The sequence below is a fragment of the Chanodichthys erythropterus genome, chromosome 9, assembly GCF_024489055.1.
Source record: "Chanodichthys erythropterus isolate Z2021 chromosome 9, ASM2448905v1, whole genome shotgun sequence".
NCBI classification, from domain to species: domain Eukaryota; kingdom Metazoa; phylum Chordata; class Actinopteri; order Cypriniformes; family Xenocyprididae; genus Chanodichthys; species Chanodichthys erythropterus.
The window spans coordinates 12,460,286-12,485,325 of NC_090229.1; the positions used below are offsets into that span (position 1 = coordinate 12,460,286).

At 38.3% G+C, this 25,040-nt stretch overlaps 1 protein-coding gene across 1 annotated transcript in view; it reads right to left on the reverse strand.

Annotated features, from left to right (window-relative positions):
- Positions 1-25,040, reverse strand: part of faf1 (Fas (TNFRSF6) associated factor 1) — a 75,698-nt gene that overhangs the window by 21,187 nt on the left and 29,471 nt on the right. Inside the window, exons 8-15 of the mRNA XM_067394593.1 lie at positions 21,615-21,701; positions 14,459-14,554; positions 13,189-13,312; positions 13,051-13,114; positions 12,748-12,829; positions 5,236-5,390; positions 858-994; positions 359-447 (exon numbers count right to left, since the gene is read on the reverse strand). Of these exons, the coding sequence (XP_067250694.1) occupies positions 359-447; positions 858-994; positions 5,236-5,390; positions 12,748-12,829; positions 13,051-13,114; positions 13,189-13,312; positions 14,459-14,554; positions 21,615-21,701 (834 nt within the window). The remainder of the gene's footprint in view (positions 1-358; positions 448-857; positions 995-5,235; positions 5,391-12,747; positions 12,830-13,050; positions 13,115-13,188; positions 13,313-14,458; positions 14,555-21,614; positions 21,702-25,040) is intronic.

Below are 25,040 nucleotides of genomic sequence, written 5' to 3' on the forward strand. Positions count from 1 at the left end.
CAGTGTCTGGTGTAGTGCAGTAACGTGCATTACATAATTGAAAGTACAGAGTTTCTGCTGAGTAAAATCATGGGATTGACTTCTCCACAAAGGATACATCAAGTGATACTTTAGAATTTGGTTAAACAAAGTATCTAAGGAAGCAACATAATTAAGTTGTCTACTTTTGTGCCTGAGGTGCGCCAATGAGGCCTTAAAATGCTGCCTATGAAGGGAATTCACTAGTCATTAAGGTTTGAAATTGAGCTAAAAGTAAAATTCCTTTCCATAAAAGTAACCATATAATGCAATTATTTCAACATAATATGTGGTGCTTATGAATCTCTGTCAGGTGGGTGTCTGGTGTTGTCAGTCTCACCTCATCTTTGATGTCTTCTTGTTGCTGTGCAGTGAAGATCTCCATGGCTCCCATGAGTCTCATCATAAGTTCATCCACTGTTGTGTTGCCTTCATCATACAAACAGAAAATAAACAACAATCAGACTGGGTGGAGTTATTTCACTTTGCATTTATACTTGTACTATTCATATCAAAATGTAACAAATGGAAAATATCCATCCATCCATCCATCCATCCATCCATCCATCCATCCATCCATCCATCCATCCATCCATCCATCCATCCATCCATCCATCCATCATCCATCCATCCATCCATCCATCCATCCATCCATCCATCCATCCATCCATCCATCCATCCATCCACCCATCCACCCATGACTTTTTGGTAACACTAAGTACATTCAAATAATTAGAAATGTTGATCTGGTAGGCATTACGTAAGCTCTGCTAATGACTGATGAAATGTTACCTACAGTATAGTTTTATTTGTAGTTAATTTACATATATATATTTTACCTTGAATGACATTTAAAACTTCATTTGATGTCCGTTTGCCCATTACAATTAGAAGTAATGGGAACTGGTCAGTCTTGTACGTCCGAATGGTCTGTGCAACAACACTGCCAAAGTGCCTTGTACACATCGTGAGTAGTCTAGAGAGAGAGAGAGAGAGAGAGAGAGAGAGAGAGAGAGAGAGAGAGAGAGAACGAGAGAACGAGAAAGAGAGAGAGTCAGTAATTTGAGTGGACAGTGGACAGACAGCCAGTGAAACTCCCCTGAACAATCACTGAGCTTAATAAGAGTACACAGCTCATTATATTAACAGACTTTAAAACCAATTCTGTTCTCCGCTCGGAGGATGGTCCTTCTCCAAACACTCCCTTGGTCTGAATTAGTATTCGTCTCCTGCTGCACCGAATTTGATAGGGCAGAGAGGATTTCTTATTCCATTACAAAGACAGAACTTTAAATTAACGTTTCGCTGAAGGAAAAGGGTAGCAGGCAGACTCTGAGAGCTCGCAGTAAATGTCATAATATTAATGAATTGCTATAGAGCAAATGCAAATATAGATTAGCTTCTCTCTTCTTTTAATAACATCGGCTTTAATAACTGGAAAGTAAAATAGAGGAGAGATGGAACACACTAGAGTGAGGGGCCATGGCCAGCGTGGGAGAGAAGAAAAGAGAAATTGGAGATTATTTTTCCACATGAAATTTCACCCTATTATCAGAGAATATATATATATATATAAAGTTGCGTGAGTAGAGATGAGTGAGCACTTTATGGACTCTGGGTCTTTTCAGACTGGCCTATAATTTCTGAAATAGAATGTAGTGTGTATACTATTTCCATGGAATACTGAATTCCCAATTAAAAGCACTCCATCTGACCTTCCAAAGTGCTGAATAAAGTAGAGGTCATTTTAACTGTGATCTCATTCTTGACTTATTTGATAAACTTATAGAGTTGGTTAAGTTAAAATTAAAACATTTTTCACACAACATGGATATTTGGCATTTTTATGCCAATCATATTGTGACAATATGGTATGCTACAGTTTCATACTCCCTACATTTCACATATCATTAAAAAATAGTAGGCAGTATACAGTACATACTGTACAGTATGCAGTAAGGATTAAGCTGGCATTCTATTCTGAAGACAAGTGAGGAAAAAAAAGTCCCCATGAAACAGTGTGTGTTTACCAATGTCTCAAAGTTCTTTTAGGGTGTACTCACACTTGGCAGGTTTGGTTTGATTAAAACAAACTGGTGCACTTGCTCTGTTAGTGCAGTTCATTTGAATAAGTGTGAACGTGAGAAAGCTGCATTCTGAACCCTGGTGCACCACCTGAAAAGGTGGGTCTCGGTCCGCTTCCAAAAGAACTCTGGTGCAAATCGACTGAAATATATTGATTTTCAAAAGCTACTTCTGTGGTGTCGATACCTAAAAATATATAGATATTAAATGTTTTAAGCACTTTTTTTAATGTTTGTGCCAAAACACCCCTGACGTATTTAGCTGGCCTGTCACATGACTGTGAGAAGTGAATGTAAAGCCACGCACAGAGACACTCAATTCCACATTAAACAGAGACGGAGAGAACAGCAGAAAGGAAATGTAGTTTGGTGTGGTGCTATCATGTTATAGAGCATTTTATATATTATATATATATATGCTCTATTTAATAAAGTTAGGGTAGCCGTGTATGAGTATGTCAGGGTATAAGGGATTGTGTGTGTCTCTCTCTGTTGGTATTATGAATAGCCAACTAACAGGATAACAGGCCAGCTATCTTCAGTGTAATTTGTAGTGCAGTATTACAGATGACTAGATTCCATAGAGCTGTTTCGCTGCCAAAAAAATTAAACATCATACAAATAACACTTGTGTTTCCAGAGGTCCCATCAGGCAATGCAGTTGGCAGTTCATTGTCACATCAGTGATGCGTAAAAAAATCTTGAAGAATGTTAAGAGTTTTCAAAGGACCTCGGGGGAGTTATTTTTGATTTTCTAGTTAGTAACACCAGGTGTTTCAAGCTTCTCGTCAAGGACGGCTTCATAATTGGAGTGACAAGATCTCGTCTCCTTCTCATCCCTCGCTCACGTCACACTCTTGAGTGTGTGAACCATAATATTTCCCCATGGCTTGAACTGAGAGGTGTGGCACAGTATCAGACCATCTGCTGGGGCCACAGGGTGTGCACTGCTCTTTCTCTGACTGTTTCCTGAGAAAACAGTTTCTTGATCACAATAATCATGACACTCAAACTATGCAAAGACACAATTGCACAGCAACAACAAAGAAAAGAATTAAAAGAATTTTCCTGGTTTCTAAATACTTCTGATGATTCACATATTATGAAAACTAGACTTTTACATTGTGTTCACTCAAAGTCTACCGGATTTTTTCTAACATTTTATCATCGACAAGGCAAAACTTTGATAGTCTAAGGTAATTTTGAGGTATTATTTATGTCTGTTGCAAAACAGGAAAAGTTACACAACAAAATGTTATACTTTACATTAGAGATTTTCCAAATGCTCTAACAGTGTGTATGATCAATAATCGCAAACATAGCCTTGATGACAGCGCTCCAACATATAGTTCAACAGTGCTTTGGGTGACCGAGTTAAGAGTCCCGGCTAGTGGCCCTTTCCTGCTCCAACTATCCCAACGCTTCCCGTCTCTTCTCAATTATGCTCTCAAATAAAAAGGTAAAAAGCCCAATAATACAAACACACACACACACACACACACACACACACACACACACACACACACACACAAAAAAATAATAGAAACAATAACACTTTAAATACTATTATCTAAGGGTGTAAATCTTTGGGTTGAGAATTGATTCATTTTGATCTGATTAAAAGTGATTTGAATTAATTATGATTCAATTTGATTCAATACACAATTAGATTTGATTAAAGAATGATGCAATTAAAAAAAAAAACATCTGTATTTTTTTAAAAGGCATATATGTTGATCACTTCTCTCATCTTAGGGCGAGGAAAATAAAAAAGAAACATTTCTTCATTTACACATTGTCATCACTGTTTGCTGGAGCAAAAGAAGAAACATATAGGGTACCTCTTTAAAAAAAAGGTAGTAATATGTCTATGAATCACAATTTCTTTGATTTTTAACCACTGTGAATAAATAGACAATATGATTCAGCAGGATTCAATGGCTTGAAAAAAAAAAAGACTGAATCGTATCTGCTAGAATGCACCATCAAATTGTGACCTGCAGCTTTCTCTTACTTATACCAGCAACAAAGAGCACCTGTAGCACCTGTGGGTGCTAATTACATTCACTCTAATTACATTTGGGCTCCGGATTAATGCACAATTATGCTGAGAGTCTATGTGATCGGTGTCAGCTATTAGCGATTCACAGGCTTCATTCACAGAGTTAGCATTGAAAAACACTGCCAGTCACCATCCACAATCACCAATCAGTCAGGCCTGGCTCCGGAGCGTGAGAATACGGTGTGTATGTGTGTATGAGTATGTCAGGGTATAAGGATTGTGTGTCTCTCTGTTGGCATTATGAATAGCCCCAGATGTTGCCCGCCTTTAATCTGTGGTAGAAAGGCTCAGCTGGGGCAAAAAGCAGAAGGGGAGGGAGAGGGGTATAGAGGCCGGGCCGGACTGAAGGAGCCCCTGCAGAAGCAGGTCACTGGCTGGTCTTTCTCTCTTGGTCCGCTCCAGAGGGAGGCCTTTAGGGTGAAGCCTACTGGAAGGAAAAGTGGAGGCCTGCTCAGAAGCAAAGCCTGCTGGGACCAATCAAGAATCCATCTGCTGCCTGACCAACTTCTCCCTCTTTTTCTCTCCGTTCATTTCCTTATTTGGCCTTCTATCGTCATTTTGCTTGGTTCCATTCCACATGAAGCAATCAGGGATACATCTTCATACAGTTAACTCAAAGTCTTTTTAAACAGGGCAGGATAGTTTTTTTGAATCTTAATACTATTTTAGATGTATGTTTTTCTTGTCTCTAAGGGCCAAAAGTTGCCAAAAGTTGACCAAAGGCAAAATGTAAAGCCCTCGCCACCTCTGTGACTGGCGTCCTGAAATGAAGACATTCTGAGGAGTACACTCTATGATGGCTGTGTGTCTAACTGACCCTTTAGCGGGGCAGATTAGTGCAGATTGCCCTACCGGGGCCTCAGTGAGCAAACACGACATCTTTTGTTAAAGCCCTCTATGAGGAGAGAGTCAGGAGAGGAGAGAGGGGGAAGGGAGGAATGCCTCTCATTAAGAGATCATCCATTTTGAGTGTGAAAATGCTTCCGATCCACATCGTTCTGGATGGTTTGACTGCCATTGTGAGCGCATGCCATGAGAGAGATGAAAGGGGAAACTGCAAAACAGTGTTACCTGGCTTTGTTAGCTTCCTTAGTAACGTCCCAGGCCCATGTGATGAAGTTCTGGCTGAGATATGACACTATGGAGTCCGCACACATCATCTGGGAGCAGAACACGTTACTGAGGACGCTCTCGTCATTGTGGAGGTAGATGGCCAGCAGTTTTCTCTGAACAACAGAAACACACACATACAAACAGTTAGGGATAGGTACCATATGGATTAAGATTCTGGTTCTGATTTAGATTCTTAATGATTGTGGTTCCTTAAGTAATTTTGAAAAAGAAATATTTGGAAATCAGAAAAGCAATTCTTATTTTATTTGCTGCCCTCAGCAGTTTGTAGCCAAATGATGAGATCGTTTCAGATTTCAACAGAACAGATAAAACAAATCAAACCAATTTTATTAAATTATTTTTATAAAAGGTGCTTACAAAGACTTTTAAATGTGGCACAGAAGTGGCATTAATGTAGTCCAAAAATTGCTCAATAACATTTTATTAATAATATTATTTAAAAACACAAATAAAAAAGATTTAATGTAATATAATTTAATGTAATGTAATGGTATAATAATGTTTTAAAATTATAAAAAATATGAATGTATTCAATGTAACCGGTGTGTAGGTGGGATTTCTATACAAATACAGTTTACATATCCTTCAGAATATGCAAAAATGCATATTTTAACAAAATAAGAGGCATGCATATAAACTTTTGATCACATTATACTTGATTTTATACTTAATTTTGAGCTGGACACAACAAAATGTGGTGTGAGATTCAATATTGGTGCACTGTAATAGCTGACTAGTCAGAGTATTTCAGCTTGGCTATCAATTCACATCAGGAGAAGAATGCATACTTGAGAACTGTTAAGATTCAAAAGTTTAAAAACCTCAAAAGTTGAAAATCATTTTCCACAACCATTCAAATAGTTGCAAAGAATTTAAGACATTCACCCATTTACAAACTAATGCCCACACAAGTCATTCCATCGCCACATCTAAATTTGCAGGGGGAAGAAAAAGCATGAAAACTGAAGCCTCAATGGCCATTTCACTATCTATGAAGCCAGAACCCATCAATCCTGGCTCACTGATCCATCCTTATTTCATGATTCACCATCAGGCTTTCTGAGAGCTTTAAGGCCACTAATGCTTCACCAGGGTCCACGAGCAGAAAAACACAGCGAGTGCCCTCCCTGCAATCCCCGAGCAAAGCAAACACCCAAACCAAATCAAACTGATGCGGGATAAATCAAACTTTCTCTGAAAAACAAAAAACGAACAAATCGCTTTATTTGTTTTGCATCAAATGCCAGTGCCCTCCTTCCATCATCGCAGGTTAGCAGAGGAAGGCACTGCTGATGTCAAAGCACGTCCAAATCCACAGATATTTACACCGTCAGATGTATGGCGGTCGCTCGCATAACCCAACAACTAATTAAAAAAAAAATAAAGGCACACCGCCACAAACATGAAAGGTTTTGCCAGACAAGGCAGGGGAATAAAATCCACCGAATTACAGAACAACTCTGAACGTTTCCTACAGCTCTGACCCCCGACAGTTCGACGAATGCAGCAGGAGGGATTTCTTGACAGCCCGAAAGAGGAAAAACAGAAAGCAAAGCGCGGAGAGAAGCAAAGTAGGGCGTCAACGAAGGAGAGAAAGTTGGGCTCTATGGAGGTGTGTATGGATGGAGGACTGAAGGAGCGCTGCTGTGTTTGCACAGTAATTAAAGCTCTCGAATGAGCCGCATGGCCCCTGGCGGGAGAGAGCTCAGGCCTCTTTCACCAGCCCAATTCAAGGCCCTGAAAAGATTAAACACTCACGCTGGGTAGACAAGCAAATGGGACCTGGAGAGATTTTACCCGTCAAAAACTGAAAGGGGGTTGGATGAAAACGAGACATGAACTTTTACCACTCCTCTCCTGCAGTCTGTCCTAAAACTGACATGGCTGCTCCAGCACCGACTGAGCGTATTCGCTCCGAGCTGCGAAAACGTTTTGACCTTTTGAGGCCTCTAAGATTTCACTGAAGAGGTGGAGAGAAGCTACTCTCGCTAATAACAGTCTTTGGTCAGCTCCCTCGTTCCACGCCCCTCCATTACCCACAGTCCCTCCTATCTACTTTCATCCCATTGTTCCCCCTTCCTTTCTTTCCCTCTGTTTTGTGGGGCTTTTCTTAGCCTGCAGAAATTAGTACTCAGTCCAAATTACTGGGTCTGTTCTGGGGAAGAAACTGACCCAAAAGCTCTTTCTACCACCTCAACTCGTCCCCCACCTGCTTGGGACAAGAATCCCTGAAATGGCGAGGAGGAAAGGATAGAGACTCGAGAGGACCATGGGAGGAGAGGACAGAGAGGGAGGTGGTTAGAGGGAGAGAGAAAGCTGATCTGTCTTGTGAGTGGGACAGCACTAGCTTTCACACAGTTGTCAAAAAGTAAGGAATTCCCAGGGTAACTTTGGACATGTGAGTCAGTGTTGCAGCAGAACACAAAGACAAAGTGTGTTTACCTGCTAATTGAAGGCCTATTCACATAAAGCATGACTTTTTGGCACGTAAAACACAGATTACAGGATTTTGAAATGAAAAAATGCATGTCTTTGTACTCCTTTACATGAATCTGAACAATAATAATCATTGTTCAGATATTAAGCCAATTTTTTCATTCAGATATTGTAACTTGGAGGATGACGGAAATGCAAAAATGTCTTTACTTTGTGTCATTTGGTTGCATCAAACTTGATGTGAACAGGACAGGACCTCAAGGGCTCAAGGCATGCTAACCACATTGAGCAAAGCTTTTGTGTTTAGTAAATGTCCCTTCCAAAATTGTTCTTAAATATCACCATACACAAATAAAGGATCAAAGTTTCCAGTGTTAGGTAAGGCGATTGAAAAAACTGAAGCGGATTGCTATGTGACAAAATCACAGTCAGCATAAAATAAAAATGCACTATTTTTTAATGCATCTTACTGTGAATGAGTCTGCCGTGCATTTTTTAGCTCATAATTTTTTAATCAAAATGTTAGAACTCAGTCTTCCAGTGAAAAGGCAGACTTCTCCAATCATTTAGGCCATTTAAACCCAACCCCTTTCTTACAATCGACTGCAAGCCTGCATTCAGATCCACCTCAATTCAATCAACAACCAATGAATAGAACAGAGTCAATTGTCCTACATTTTTTCTTTTCTGATAATCCGTTTCACTCAGATGTACATAATATAGTCTTGCATAGCCAAACTCCATAGCATCTTTCATTGGTCAAGGACCACCCAGAGGCCTTTTGACTGATATTTAAAGCAGCCAATCACAGTTCATTTTGTTCCACGTCATGTTTAAAGTTCCCATGACATGCTACTTTTTGGATGCTTTTATAAAGGCCCAAGTGGTCCCTAGTATTGTATTTGAAGTCTCTTTCCTGAAATTCAGCCTTGGTGCAGAATTTCAGCCACTATGAGCCAGTCCCACAATGAGCTTTCCTCAGGACGTGCCATTTCTGGGTCTGTAGCTTTAAATGCTAACGAGGAGGAGAGAGGTGGGACAAGGATACTTTACTTTAGTTGGTTTATGTACATTATGCTGCTACAGTTATTATCATGTAGCTAATTCTAGCCTACATTGTTGGCTCTGATTTGCTATCATATATATATTATATATATAATTATCATTTATAGACACTAACCAGCGCAACTAAATTAGTCCTCTGCCATTATTACAAATACCTTTTTGGATAGGTGCCCATTGTGGGAAATTTGCTACCATGCCAACATCATTTATTTGTTCACATATTTTATATTTCATATATCTTAAAAGTATATACAATTTTTCTTTTTAATACAATAACATCAAGCTCTGCAATCTGCAAATGTGGATATTGTGTGCCCCAACAGCAGAACGGTTATCCATACAACAAAGAAATGTACAACACTCGCATTACAGTGTGTGTATTCACACACATACTTGATGCTGTCTACATTTACATTAGCGACAGTAACTGGGCTGTATTGGTCCACGTTGAGGAAACAGTCCTTGGTGAAATGTGTGGCGCAGACATACAAAACTTTGGGAAGTTGTATCGCCGCATTACCAGAGAAAATAAAATTAGGCTCGGATGAAGGAACTAAAAAAATACTAAGGTGTTCATTTGTACCTCCAAACACTGAGCAATTGCCATGCTTCGTTCGTTTGCAAGCCATGATGTCTCTCGAGGGAAAAAAAAAATATTGCGCTAGCCTTGCAATGTATTAGCTCATTTTCTCATGGGCGGGCAAAGCAGAGAAAGGGGAGGTAACCTTTCCCCGTATGACGACATACGGGGCATTTTTGTGTGCCATATACATCAGACATTCAGCCAACGGTCCATGGGCGTGAGACTAATAACAATATGGAAGAAAAATTCTGTCACTACTTCTGTTACATTGTGATTTTAATAAACCGCTACCAAAAGGGAATTTGGACCAATGAGATTCCATTGTGGCTGGAGCTACCAGCGGAACACTGCAGAAAATAAAGCTAGCAAAATGTCCTGATGTTTGCATCACATTATCTCTTAGGATGTAAGGAGGAGCTAGTTTTGTCTAATTATATCTACAGGATTTTGGGAGTTTTCACAAAACACATTCTGTTGGTGGCTTAACCTGCCCAAACGTGAGAGTTACGCTAGCTACACAGACGAACATACGTTTCTTTTAAAAGCATTGTGAAAGGATGTTTTTAATTACAGGCAATGTGTATGTGCTGGAGGGGGAGAGATGGAGAAAGTGATCATCCTCTTTTGGCTGTAGGAAAGCAAACAATGGGAAATGAGGAGTTCATATTACTGCTCTTTCGACCTGTAGCAGAGTGCTTTAACAGATGGCACTTAAAACACTATGAGAGATTCTACCACAAAAACTGAACAATAATCTAGTAATAATAATAATTTTAGTATTTTGGAATTTTAGTAGTAATAAAAAAGTTAGTTTTAGGAACTGCCTTGTATATGCAATGCAACTCTTAAAGGGCCAGTCCACTTAGAAATTAAAATTCTGACATTATTTTCTCACCTTCATGTCATTCAAAAACCATGACTTATTTATTTATTTTTTAATTTTGAACAACTTCTCTCTTGTTCATGATGCAGATTGCTTCAAATTTTAAAAAGGATGCAAAAGCATCATAAAGTATCATAAAGATGGTTCATTAAACTCGTGTACTATATTCTAAGTCTTCTGATGGCTTTGAGATGAACAGAATACAATGCAAGTCCTTTTTACATATTTAATTATAATAGTCATTATAATAGCCCCCTTCACTGTGCAAATGAACCATTAGGACTCGATCACTGATCACAGGATTGTCAAGAAAAGATTTGACTCCCAAGAAATAATTCACAAATGGGACATTGTTACTTCTTTCATAGATTTGCCATTGAGAGCTTTGTCAGTATTGTATGGATTAGAATATAGCGCCCCAGTCGAATGGACCATTTCTGTGATACTTTTCTGGTTGCTTTTGGGTCCTTTTTTAAAGCTTGAAAGCTTCAGTGCCCATTCAACTGCATGGAAAAGTGTGACCACTGAATTAAATAAAAAAAATCATAGAAGTTTAGAACAAAAAGGGTGAGTAAATGACAATTTTCAATATTCATTTTTGTGTGAACTTTAAACAAGACAAAAAGGTTCATGCTCATTAGGCAACATGTAAACATCATCAATGTTGTGTTAAAAGCTAAAAAGAACTACTGACACATCAGTAAATTATTTTGATCAATGTTTAAAGACAAGTGAATTTTCCTCGGTTCCACTGTTAGCATAGCAGCATCAATAACATGAAGTCTTTCGGCTGTCAGAAAGCCTCTTTTAATGCAGGCCGCAAAATTGCTTCGTCACGGAGGCCCCGCCATAAAGCTCATGCATGAAAAAGCCATGAAGGGCGCAGAGGAGCTATGAATTTTGATGGGCATCTTTGTGCGGGTGGCAGAGGAGGGTTAGCGTGATTAGCTGGATGTTAAGGGGATTTGTGATGAGGCCTGTGTGCTGATGGGTGGCCTGACTCAAGAGTCTTTCACTGATCCTCCGGATGAACTCCAGGGCCCCCGGCATTTTCATTAAGGACGGATTGGGAGCATCTCCCACTCCAGAAACACTTCATCACATGTAGTGTTTTACTTAGTGATTAGCCTCTCAGGCCTATGAGAGAGGGGCACAAGTGCCCTCAGAAAAATCCATCCCACACATGCACACGTGCACATGAAACGTTCTCAGCCGTGGCTAAACAATGTACACTGAACGAGAAGTCCGGCTGACTCAAAGGTGGTGAACACCGGCTCAACCAATGCCGTGAGTGGCGAGATTATCTAGTTTGAAACCTCTTTCTGACGACAGCGTTTGAGAAACCCAATTCAAACTTACTTTTTATGTTTGCAATTCTACATGGTGATGTTAAAAAATACTTTAAAAAAATAAAAATACACTAAAAAATATTTTCACAAGTCATTTGGGACTTTGCAAGCGTGGAACAAATTCCCAGTTCGCACGTCCCCCCCATTTTTAGAAAATCTCCCATTTCTGTGAGGTAATAAGTACTTTTTAATGACGCATGCCTTAATTATGTCCCATTAAATCTTTCCTAAAGATAAATCCTCTGGCTGAAACCCAAAACATTTCTAGCAACTGAGAAAGACATACTAGAAAAGCACACATGGATAATGTATGACCCGTGAAGAAAAACACTGACTGTCTGCGTAAGAGGAACACAGCAGGTCATCTCTTCTTCTTACGTTAGTTTGTTTTTACTGACATACTGAACTGTGTCCTCGGGGGAGAGCGGCGGCCATATTGTGCCTGTGCTGAGGAGAAGAGGAGATCAGCTGGGCTGCAGGCAGGAAGCCATTCCAGCCCGCTCCTCATGCTCAAAACCCCCTGAACATCTTGCTGCATCCTCCCAGTCTAATAAGACCGTAATCCACACAAGCTGTCAGTTGATACAAGCCTCCTTATGAGGACACAGCGGGAAAACCAGCACAAAGCTGTTCTAAATAAAGCTTCAGCTGTTCAAATGGGAAACGGAAATTTGATGGGGATTTATCATGATGGGGGGCCAGTTCTGCCAATCAAACGTTTAGCGTTGTTTATATACCTGTGCATATGACTCTCAGAAGAAATGCTAGAGACATGACCTGGTAGCACATGTGTTTAGATGTGGGCGACATAGGTTTCCTGATCTCACCTCCTACTGTTTTCCCTATCATTTCCAGTACTACCTCAGACTGTCACATAACATAACATAACATAACATAACATAACATAACATAACATAACATAACATAACATAACATAACATAACATAACATAACATAACATAACATAACATAACATAACATAACATAACATATAACATATAACATCTAATTTTATAATAAATGAAATAAAAAAAAAAAAATAAAAAAAAATAATAATAGTAATTTAATAAAAAATTACACTTAATAAAATTAAAAACCATATAGGTACATTCTGGTGTTCAGTATATACTCACATCTCTGGCTTTGCCGTAAAAGGCCTCTTGAGATGCTGCTTCCAAGGAGCCGATGTAGAACACAGGATGGCAATCGCCATATCTACAAAACACACAAAGCAAACCTCAGTGTGCTGATTCTGAGTAAATACCAAATATCAGACTAGCTATTTTCAAACATATTAAAGCACCTCTTCAAAACAAGCAGTGCTGGAAAAATGTGTCCATAAGACACCACATACTGAACTACAAAGAAATGCAGTAAGTGTTTGGTTTTTCTTAGTGAAATTGGATTACAAATGTTACTTTGTCCAGAGATCTCACCTTCTAGAAAATTCAGCAGTAAAGTGCAGTAAGGCATCACCCTCATTTTCACTGTTCTCTGGCACTGAGGGAAGATGAAGGAATACATTAAAATAGATCCTTACGGTCAGCCCCAGATGAAATGACACTATAACTTACTCATCGGAGACTTTCGACAACTCGAGCTTCCCATGCCAAAGATCTCGGATTCATCTACACCAAATTCAGGTGCATCCTCGAAATCATCCCCCTCACTGTCACTGACCATGTGGACATCTGTGCACTGTAACACACAAACAAAGGCAATTTGTTAAGAAAATTAGCAAAAACTAGAGAATTGTGCAACTAGAGATGCACAATATATCAGAGACGTATAATTTATTGGAGACCAAGCCAATAAATTATAACAGGAAAGGGTCTGATGCAAAAGGCAGTTTGACAAGAGAATAAAACATCTCTAAAATACATTCTTAATACATTAAAAATTTATTTTTCCTCAGTCTAATCACTTCAGTGCCAATTGTGGCATGCATGGTTACATTTGCCAACCCCTGCAAAGGCTGATATTGTGAGATGACATTATCAAACCCTTTTTTTTTAAACTAAAATAAAACCAAATATAATAAAATAAACATTTAAAAATAAAATTAATAAAATTATTCAATATTTGAGTTATAGAGTGAGTATATACTCATATTTCTGACTTAAAAGGTCGTAAAAAAAGCCTTGCGATTTGTTTGTATGCAACACTACAAAACTATTAGAAATCTTTTCTACAGTATATCAAAATGTTAATTCTATCCTTCATTTCATTCAATGTGAAAGGCATTTGTGTTTAAAATCAGGCAAAAAAAGCTGCCAATAACAAAAATGTTATAGAAAATTTGTTTATATTGGTGCTCACATAATTATAACTTCATAAAAAGCACAAATTCAGACATAATTCCCATTTTAATACCACATTTGGGACCAAACCTAGTATGAATGATGCAGAGAATGTAATAGTTGCAAATCTGTTGAAAGGTTGCCATCAGATTTGAAACGCAGGGGCAAGTCTGGCTGCAGTGTTACGCCTGGCAACTCGACAGTGATCACTGTGCCCACTACACGTTACTTCATCAATTCAGAACAGGACTTCATTTCTATTCCAACAACGAATCTCTCATTAAAGATAAAAATGGCAATCATTTATCCATTTTGGCTGGGCGGAGCAGTCTAATTAAAAATCCCACAAAACATTAGAATTGCCAAAAGTGGCACCACATGCTGGCTTTCAATATGTTGAAAAGCTAAAAACAAAAACAGCAGAAATGAAATTTATAAATGTAAAAAATTATGAGAGAAACAGAATGGTCCTTATATATAAACGAAAGAGAGTAGGTCTGACTGTTTGTGCAATGTAGTGCTGTTGACGTCGGTTCTGCTTTACCTCATCTGTCTGGTCCACATTGAGCGCAGGAGAAGATCTTCTAGACACAGTCAGGTGGTGACAGGGGTAACTGATTCCACTGGCAGCCAGAGTCATCTGCACAATCACAAAACAGCTTTGTTAGACATTTTATAGCAGCGGATCTCAATCTTTTTGACTTTAAGACAATTGTCCACAACAACATTTGAATATTGATGTATATTTGTTATAAAAAATAACCCAATTCTAAGAAATATGTTTTAGCTTATTTTAATGTTTGTTTTGTCTTATTTTAAATAATTTTTAGGTCATCTTGATGCCCCGTTGGAAGTTTGTTGATGCTCCCTATTGGGCCCCGTCCGCCTTGGCACTGTTTTTCCAACCTTTTTGTTGTATGTTTATTATTACTATTATTACTTGTAGGACAGGACATAATAAGACAAAATATAGAAGGACAACACCGTTTTCATTGTATGTTGAAAGACACACGGCATTGTTGTTAATGAAAAGACCACTGCTTGAAGTTAAATGAAGTCATCATCATTGCTAACTTATATGAAGTTCATTTTAGGAATGGAACATCATAAGGATAAGCAAATGATGACAGAATATTTGGGTGAACCCTTCCTTTAAGACAGCTTTCCCCAGTAAAGTTTGCACAGACCGATATTCATCTACGCAGGGTTTCTCTGGCTTGTGATAGAGGTTCTGTATGCTTGGCACTCTAAAGAGCATCACATGCAGCATGCGGTGAGCTACTGGTGAAGGCCTGAGTACCTCATTAACTCTCAGGCTAGAGTGGAAATGTCAGCAGCACTCCACACTACAGGGACTCATTACAGACCAGCCCCATACACATACATACACACACACACACACAACTCCCTGGAGCGACAGCACAGAGCTCTATTCTCTCGACTCTTACCTGACATTACCAATTACACACTATAATCACTGTCGGTTTTTACATAATCATTTCAGATACCTAAATGACCATAGTGATCTGTACTTTAAACCAAGATGAATGGAAATCATACTTAAACAGGTACTAATACAGACAAGATACTAAAATAAAAAGAGATAGAGAAAAATGGATAACTGGCTGCAGGGGGCTCTGGTACTCTACAAACATTTTAAGGTGCTTTATAGAGAAATGTTTTGATTTGAGGAATAATTATCACTAGCATTTTTACTAAATTGGTTATAGGCTCTTCAATTTCTGTTATACAGATAAATGGCTTGATTAAGTGGGATTCTAAAGAAATGGTACACCATTACACCACTGTGTTGCCAGGTAACTTACTTAAAGTATTATTATCATGAATCACTCAAACAGCTGACAATTCTTAACTGCCAAATATGTTGCAATTTAAGCTAAAAAAGTTAAAGCTGAAAATAAAGATAAAAATGTATTTGCAACAATTTAAATGGTAAATCAACTTCACAAAAAATGGATGAAAAAAATATACTAATTTTCATAAGAACAACAATTATTATTATTATTATTATTAATTGTTCTGCATATTGGGAATTTTATACAAAAAAATTATATTAAAATATATTTAATTAAAATTATAATTGTATATTTAAAATAAAATATACAAAAAAGATCAGCTGTAAAATATGACAATATCTCTGATCTGTAATTTTACCCAGTAAGAACTGGTGCTGCTTGATCAGGCTATAATTACAAGCCATGACTTTCAGTTAAAAAAAGTTAAAAGAATAGTCTAGCCATTACAACATACACATATGTTAGTGTTCATGCAGGAAATTTAACATTTAAAATAATGGGGCACCTAATTTGAAAACAATTTCTACAATAAGAAATTAACAAATTTGAGACCTACCAAAACTGATGTCAAGTCTTGGTATTGATTAACAAACATAACAGATTAAGTGTAAAGAAGCTTTGGTTTAAGCACCATAATATCCCATAATGCAACTCAGAGAGGATTTCATAGTGTCAAGTACTTCAACAGGGCGCTAACACCCCCAAAAACACAAACACACAACACACTTTCTCTCTTTTTGTGATGGCCCACACAGAGAGAAGAAGCACAGACAGTGTTTCTCTTCTACAAGGAATAATTAAAGGCAGACTGCCTGTACAGGGAGACAATGTACAGTACTGTTGGGTGACACAATCAAGAACTCTGTCCAAAAGTCAGATAAGTTCTTTTTGCACGAGGATCAGAATGCCGAAGGCCAGAGAAAATGTAGAACTCACCAGGGAAGAGTGGGGTAAATTATGCCACTACTGAAGGCACACACAAAGTCCTATTTTAGTATTTCATAACTGTTTTCACCACCTCTCAGACCTAAAATACTGTACCTTTAAGACATCTATGTAACTAACCTTTGTTATGCAAACTTCTGTGTACCAGCACACTGTTGTTCATCAGGTTGGTCAAGCTGCCTTTACTAAATTGTTGACAATATGCAAATGTGGACAGTTAATTCAAAAGGATAGTTCACCCAAAAATAAAAATTATGTCACCATTTACCTCATGTTATTCCAAACCTGTATGACTTCTATGGAACACAAAAAAAAATATATATATATTTTGAAAGCCATTTGGACCCCAAATAAATTCATTGATAAGACAACACACATCCATAGATGATAAAGTTATAAAGGTTGTGGAATTACATGAGCAAATTATGACAGAGTTCTCATTTCTGGATGAACTATCCCTTTAATGTGCTCATCATGATTATCTGAATATTGATTTTTTTCTCAATTAGTTCTCATTAATGGTCAGGGTTCTGAATGCTACAGTACATCTACATGGTAAATAACCCCTTTATCTCAAAACAAACAATGTAAATCCTGCTTTACATGATATATCCCATTTAACATGAATAAAGGTAGAATTAGAGCACTTAGTCACAGGTAAGGGGTAAAACGTCCATGTTTTGACCCCATCTCCTAATGGTATGAGTGTGTCTGAGTGCATATGTGTGTGCGTGTCAGAGCCGCAGGCTACAGGGGAGAGGTCACCCCCTCATCTTTCCACACCTCCCTCCCCACCTCCAAACAAAGAACTAAATCCTCCTCTTTTGGACCCCTTTCATTAACACTTGCATTAAAGCCCCTAACACTGAGCACCATGCAAAAGAGGAATTCCATTTCTCTTTCTCTGTTTTCATCTAAGAAAAATTCTCCTTCCCTGTCTACCATTAACTAAACATATTTCTCCGTATTATTTTTTATATTTCTTCATATTTTCTTTTTTCTTCTCCTCTTGGTTGTTTTCAGTGATTTGTTGTCGTTCTCCATCTCTCAGGCTGTGAAGGAGATAATTACTGCTGACAGCTGCTCTAGTCGTCCGAGAGCCCCAAGCTGCACCTTGTGCCTGCCTTCTTTGATAGATGAGGACAAGAGAGCTACAGAGCGCGAAAAAAGCAAGAGACTGTGGAGTCCAGAAAAGAAAAGAAAAATAAGAAGCCCCACCCTAAACACCTGTTGGACCCTTTCAGGTTAGGGTTTGAAGAGGTGTCAGTCTTGATTAAGATCTAGGGTCAAATACAGTGTTTAAAAAGCTCAATGAACCTTTCAGAACTAAGCCCTTCGAGAAAAAAATAGTGTGAATAGGCTAGGCGATGTTTTCCACCTGTTTAAGGTGTAATCTGTAACTGCTACGATTTGCCGGATGTTAGTGGTAGTCCACAGCAAATGTCTCTTACATTAATTAAGTTATATAATTCTATAGTATATATTTTTTGCCAGTATATATTTTTTAAACTAATAGGTTTGAAAAAAAAGTATATAATATAATATAATATAATATAATATAATATAATATAATATAATATAATATAATATAATATAATATAATATAATATAATATAATATAAGCACATTTCCAAAATTAGTTGCAATGCAAAATGAAGAACTGATCTGATAGGGAAAAGTCTTTACTACAACAGATCAATCATTACAGATCCATTTCACCTGCATACGACAGAACACCACTACCTGCTGTTAAATACAACCCTGGGATAGTCAGCAGGGTGTTGATCTAAACATGTAAAGCATGATTTATGTCAGATGGCCCCAGTAAGGGACAGAGAGAGTAGATTGACGGCAAGTCGGCGGTTCTGAAGACAAATGATTGGCAATATAAGAGTGTATATACATCTCTTTCGGAAGAACTTCACCTGCAGACAGCAATCTCACAAGGGGCTCTGTACGGACTTAGAGCTGAGCCTCGTCGCTACGGCAACCAACGGGCCCAATAAGCCGCCTCCGCAGGTCTGTGACGCTGAAAGCCCATAACAGCCATGGGCCACAGAGACCCTCTGAGAGCAGCAGCAGTAATACATTAGCAAACACCAAGAAACACTGGATAAATGTCAGCAATTAAGGGGGAAAGACTCTAATAAGGACGTTCCAGAAGTTGTCAATCATTCCCATAGGTGCTCCAAGAGGTTGGCAGTGAAATATGAAAAGAGCTCAAAAGAGTTTTGGCTGAGGATGTGTGTGTGAAAGAGAGAACTGAGCGGTGGGAAATGGACCAATTAGAAGCCTAAATTAAGAGAACAAATAAAATAAACAAGAACATGAGCTACTATTATTAATATTAATAACAGCGACAAAAGGAACAGTGCACAGCCGATTAATCCTGAATACAATACATTTTTTTTCTGATTACTTTATCTACAAAAGACAAGAAATAAAATTCAATATTCAATATTCAATACAAAGTGATAAACTGGCATTATTTACTTTGCAGACAGAAAATAATCCTTCAGAAATCTGTAAAATATTACAGTAGGATACAGCAGAAAATGTGCTCAGAAAAAAAAAAAAAAAAAAAAAAAAAAAACAGTGCAGCCTAAGTTTAGGCAGAAAACATACCAAAGTTTGGGCGGTTAATGCCAAACACAGCCTGCAAACAGCAGTCCTCCAGTGGCCTGCCATATGAAGAAGCCTGTGTCAGCCCCTCAAACACACCACACGCATCTAGACTACACCCACTCAAACAAACAAGGGCTAAAACATGACTATGGTAAACAGCCTCCTTTGAATTTACAGACACTGCATAGGGACGTCAAGACAACCGCTAAGATCCACCCACAGATTCAAAGGCATAAGAAGGTACGCTGATTTTTACATTGTAATCCCTTTCTCCCGAGAGACAAATTTGCAATGCTAATTACAAATCCAGTTAAAATGGCTGCACTGCTTAAATGTTAACTGGTTAAACAGTTTCACTGCATAAATGGCTCAAAATCAAATCATATTTTCTTCATCTGACTCTAACAGTAATACAAAACATGTATACAGAAGATGCGCGGAGAGCCATCCGAAACTGATAAATATATTAAGTTCAATCCATTTCGACAGTACAAGAAAAACCTGTCGCAAGCTCCTTCAAAACCAATATGCTTAAAAGCTCAGTCGGCGTAATGTAAACTGACTACTGATTAGTTTTCTATTTTTCTCCCTTATGAGGTGGAACAGAGTGCAGAGAGACTCGCTGTATATGAGCAAGCGAAGGGTAATGAAAGCACAGCAGAGCAGGCATCGACTCAGACTGCTGGTAAATGTATTTCTAAGCCTGGGCTGTCATGTTTATTGGTACAAATCCTGGGAGATGAGGGAAGGTTAATGAGATACGCGCAAAAAACGGCCTGCCTGCCATAGAAGAGCTTTGCATCTAATGCACAGCTAGCCGTTTCAATAAGGGCCGGGGGCCCTTATTAAGACTGGTGCTTTAATAATATGTCCCTCCCTATAAGCCAAGACGAGTTGAGGTGGAAAGCTGGTATGTGGCCAAGTGCACGACGACCACACATAACCAGTCACTGCTTGGGCAGTATTCATGAGCAGTACCCTCTTTATCAAAAACAAGATTGTGGGTTGAGGTCTTCAGTGAGTGCACTTCAGCCCTGAAGTGGCCCGATTCAAGTGGGCAGTCTGTGGTGAGAGGGTGTAATTCAGTGACCTTGTGTCTGTTGTGCTTTTTGCTAAAGGACGAAACGATCTCTCCAACCGCCCTTTTAACAATATGAGCTAAATGTAATGGGTGAGATACATGAGCCTTACAAGTGCACACTGAAAATAAACAATGCAGTCATTGTTGAAGAGCTCTGTGAAACACTACTCATAAAGCTACTGACAATAGGGTCAGAACCTTTTGTTCTGGTACTCTCAAATACTAAGTAGTCATGGGGTTTTATGTTTTATATTGTTCTTTAAATAGTGGTAACCAAAACCATACTAATAGCTTGTGGACAGATACATTTTTTATCTTTTAAAAGACAACATTGCAAATATGAAGGTGGGGGAGAATATTTCAACACCTGAAACAAACTGTGCTCAAAAAGCATGTTTGTTCATCAGGCCACTCCCTTTGAAACCATGCTTTTGCTCAATTAGGCACCTGACACCAAATCAAGACACAATGACAAGCATTGACCTAAGAAACACATTACTCTTTCATGATTAAAACAGAAGGGCAATTTCCATGCTTAACTGATCAGATGCATAATGATCAGTGATAAGTAAAGAGAAAGTTCCCATGGTTATTGTAAGGATGATTATAGTGGATGTCTAAGCTAGGAGGTGGGGTTCCACAGGGTTCAGTGTTAGGGCTCTCTCTGATCACTGTGAACAAGTCGTTCTGAAAGGCTGGGAGCACGGAACAGGGCGGGAAAGGTCACTGACCCCCCACTACATGAGCTGTAATGTCCACACAGAGGGGACAAGAGAGAGGAGTTGCTCTGTGACATCTTAATTAGTACCAACATCTTACTTTCACATCGGGTGATGCTACAGAACCACTACAGAAAAGCTGAAATGACAAGTCTATTTGATTTTTCCAAACTCTGCTTTCTTACAACACATCCTTACTAAAGCAATTTTCATCAAATAATTTGTCATTTCAAAATGAAAGCAAAAATTCTGCATGGAGCAACAATTGTAGCCAATTAGAACATACTTGAAGTTAATAGATTTTGGGCAAATGAGATTGTACTGTGGGCCGGGCTATCCGGCGCAACACAATAGAAATAGAAACCAAGTGATGGACAAGAAGATTTGCCACTGGTCTTTCATGTCTGGTCAGGTCAAAAACTCACGTTTACTTTTGTTGCTAATTATTCTGATTTTACGACTTATTCTCTATATAACAGAATATACAATAACAATAGAGGAAAAAAATCATACCGAATCGTCCGAGGCAGAGGCAGGCCAGCCGTCCCACTGCTGATGCCGCACAGGGATATTTGTAAGGTCTGAAATGTTCCTTTTCACCTGAGATTTAAACAGACAAAAAAAAAAAAAAAGAATCAGACAACAGATACAAGAATGCAATACTAATGAATTCATTTTAAAAACGCTAGCAGAAACATTTCTTAACACTTTTAGAACACTAAGTGCATGTGCTATTATCGCTATGATATAAGTGGCTGGGATGGGAGGGAGAAAAGGCAAGTAGCGGAAAAAAGAGCTCCGTGTTCTCAAAATTCCACAGATGCCTGTCCTAATGCCCAATGCCAACAGCCCTTCACTCAAAAAATGGACAGTATTTCCCTTCTGCCATTCACCCCCGTGTAACTGCACTTAATAACATTGCATGCATTTAAACAGTTGACGCTGGCCCCTGCTGTTGGTTTAAAGCCCAACGCCAGGCTGATGTGCGGAGGACGGGGGTGATCAAAGCGGGCGTTGCCCAGAGCTGGATGGGCCGCAGATTCTAGTGCATTATCCCCAGAGAATGCACTACCCCGCGGCGCTAGATACAGAGGCAGAGAAAACTAGCCATTGTGGTGGAAAGCCCTCCAAGCGCATGGCCAAATCCCACCGCCAGCGCACTGAGTGGACATGTATCCTCTGCCAGACTGAGGACTCGTGCCTACAGAGGCAGAAACGATAGGCGCAAGATGCTTGTGAAAACAAAGGACATGAAGCAGGTTTGAAAGAGATAGGGTTAAGAATTCATTAGCAGATACAATCATAACCTTTATTTTGACAAAAATATAACCACAAAAATATGAATATTTATTAATGCAATAATACACAGGTTCTCAATTGGTGGGATGAGACTCAAAATGTATCAGGGTACTGATAGTGACTTTGACAGGAGGGGGAAAAAACTATGCTAATGTAAATAATGCAAAACGCATTTAATAAATAATGAAAAATAGTAATAATAATAATAACTACTTTGATTGGTTGATTTTATATTTGTTCAAAGACATTTAGATACCAAAATGATCCAAACTCCTACTTCTCATGTCGAAAATTAAGCATATTGTTGGGTTCATGCAGTTCATGATCATATGAATATATTAACTTGTAATGTTTGATTATAAGGTATTTTTTTATTTTACTTTTGGACAATTTTGGTACCGTGTTGATATCCAAATGTAAAATCTGAGTCCTTAAGAGAACAAAACCAGTTAAGAACCACTGCATTAATTTATAGAGGCTTTTCATAAGGACGCAAGGATGATTTAAAGGTTTTCAGACAGTTTCAATAATACAGATATGTACAGAACCACGGCTAAAGCCAGTTTCCTGACCATTTTGGTCAGGCAGAAACTCAATAAAGGGAAACAAATTTAGATATTGACAACATCACCTCAGTCGGCTGAAGTTGGAGACTGCACCATCTCACACACACACTCAAACATACGCGAGCCCACACACTGGGCTGTGCGTTTTTCTTATTGAAGCGAGCAAGGGTCAGCTGGGTTGGCCAATGTTATTACAGAGTGTAATATCTGTGTTTGACCAGAGGGCTACAGGGATTTGGCCGCCCAGGCCTGACCGGCAGGCTGCCGTAAACACCGGCTCTTGGCTGTAATGAACCATTTAGGGTCAAATGGCACCGTAGCCCATGAGAAAGTAGAAAGTAACGGCATCACCAAGGACCAGACAGAAGCATTTAGCTGCTATAACCAATCGGCCCTCTGCGAGAATCTGATATTTCACCGCTTTACTTCATTGGGTCTTTTTTTATGAGCACTGCCCTACTGTCAATACACCTATACCCCTCTGTACTTCAGCCAGACTTCATCCCATCTTGACAAACATCCAATGTGAAGCTATTCACAGTTATTTGACTTCAAAACAGATTTAGCCATATTGGAAGGTAGAGATGTGAACATTCATGGCGCATAAGAAAAGAAAATAGCAAATAAAACCACATTCACAAACCTGTCAGCGAATAAAGGTGGTATAAAAGTTAATTTATCAGAGATGGCTGGTTGGGTGAGAGGCTCTTTCTGCAACTACTGCGAATTATAATTGACTTACGAGGAGAAAGCCCCATACTGCTGCAATATTCACAAACACAAGTGTCATTACCTATTCATGAGCTACGAATTCCTCCTCTTAGCAGTCAGGGGTCTGCAAATTAAAGCCAACATTACCCAACTAAATGAGAAAAAAATATACACGGAAAGGATAAACAAACAAATCCACCGAATAACAAGTTTATTTACCACTGATTTCTAAGAGAAAGTAAAGAGAGTTTGAAGATGTTCGGTAACGGCTGACATTTGTTCTGTCTTGCCCAAACCGCTGGCCATAAGGAACAATGAGGTTTGATTAAATAACGAAGGAAAAGACTCAGTCCTATTAAATCCAGTTCCGCTGACATTTCATTTTAAATGTCACAATAGAGTTTTTAGCATCAGGGAACAGACTTCTATTGTGAAAAGGAGGAGGAAAAAAAGCAGATAATGTTGACATTATATCAGAAAATGCGAGAAGATCTCACGGATAAAGACATTTCAGCTGCCGGGATTATATACTTAAGGACTGCATGTAACAGCGCCTTTCATTTAAAAAGGTTTTCTTTCATATATTCTCCAGTGTGGTTGTCATATAAGATAGATATTATACATCACCCATAGAACAAACATTTACATGGTGTAGATGAAATGCACAAAATATACATTTCCATGGTGATAGTAGAAAGACTGCACAAAATGAACAGAGATAAATGATAGTATTTGAGATAAACAAAAATTGAAAGTTCTGACCCTTACTGACAGAACCTAAATGGCAAAATTCAACTTAAACATTAATACGTGATTAATATGTGTGTATACATACGTTATATATATATATATATATATATATATATATATATATATATATATATATATATATATATATATATATATATATATATATATATATATATATATATATATATAAATAACATTACATTAATCTTTAAATTGAACTGTGAAATATTAAACTAGCAATTAAACAGTGGCAGTTTTGTGTATCTGGCTATAATGTTCAATATTATTGTTAAATGAAATAATGTTATTAACATCTTCATATAAAAGTTCAAAAGACTGGTCTAAGTGCTCAAAAAAATGCAAATCTTACAAAATTAAATGACTTAGACGTCAATAAACACGTACGCTCTCTCAGACAAACACACACACACACACACACACACACACATTAATGATCCAATCTTTCTAAATGCCAAGTACTGGTAATCCTTGGCTGGAGAGAAATCAAAGAGAAGAAAAGGTTGCCATTAAACAGTCACAAGCTCTTCAGCACCAGATGCCTTTCATTCACACTCTTTTACTCTCCATCCTTCTTTTCTTCCTCTGCGTTCAT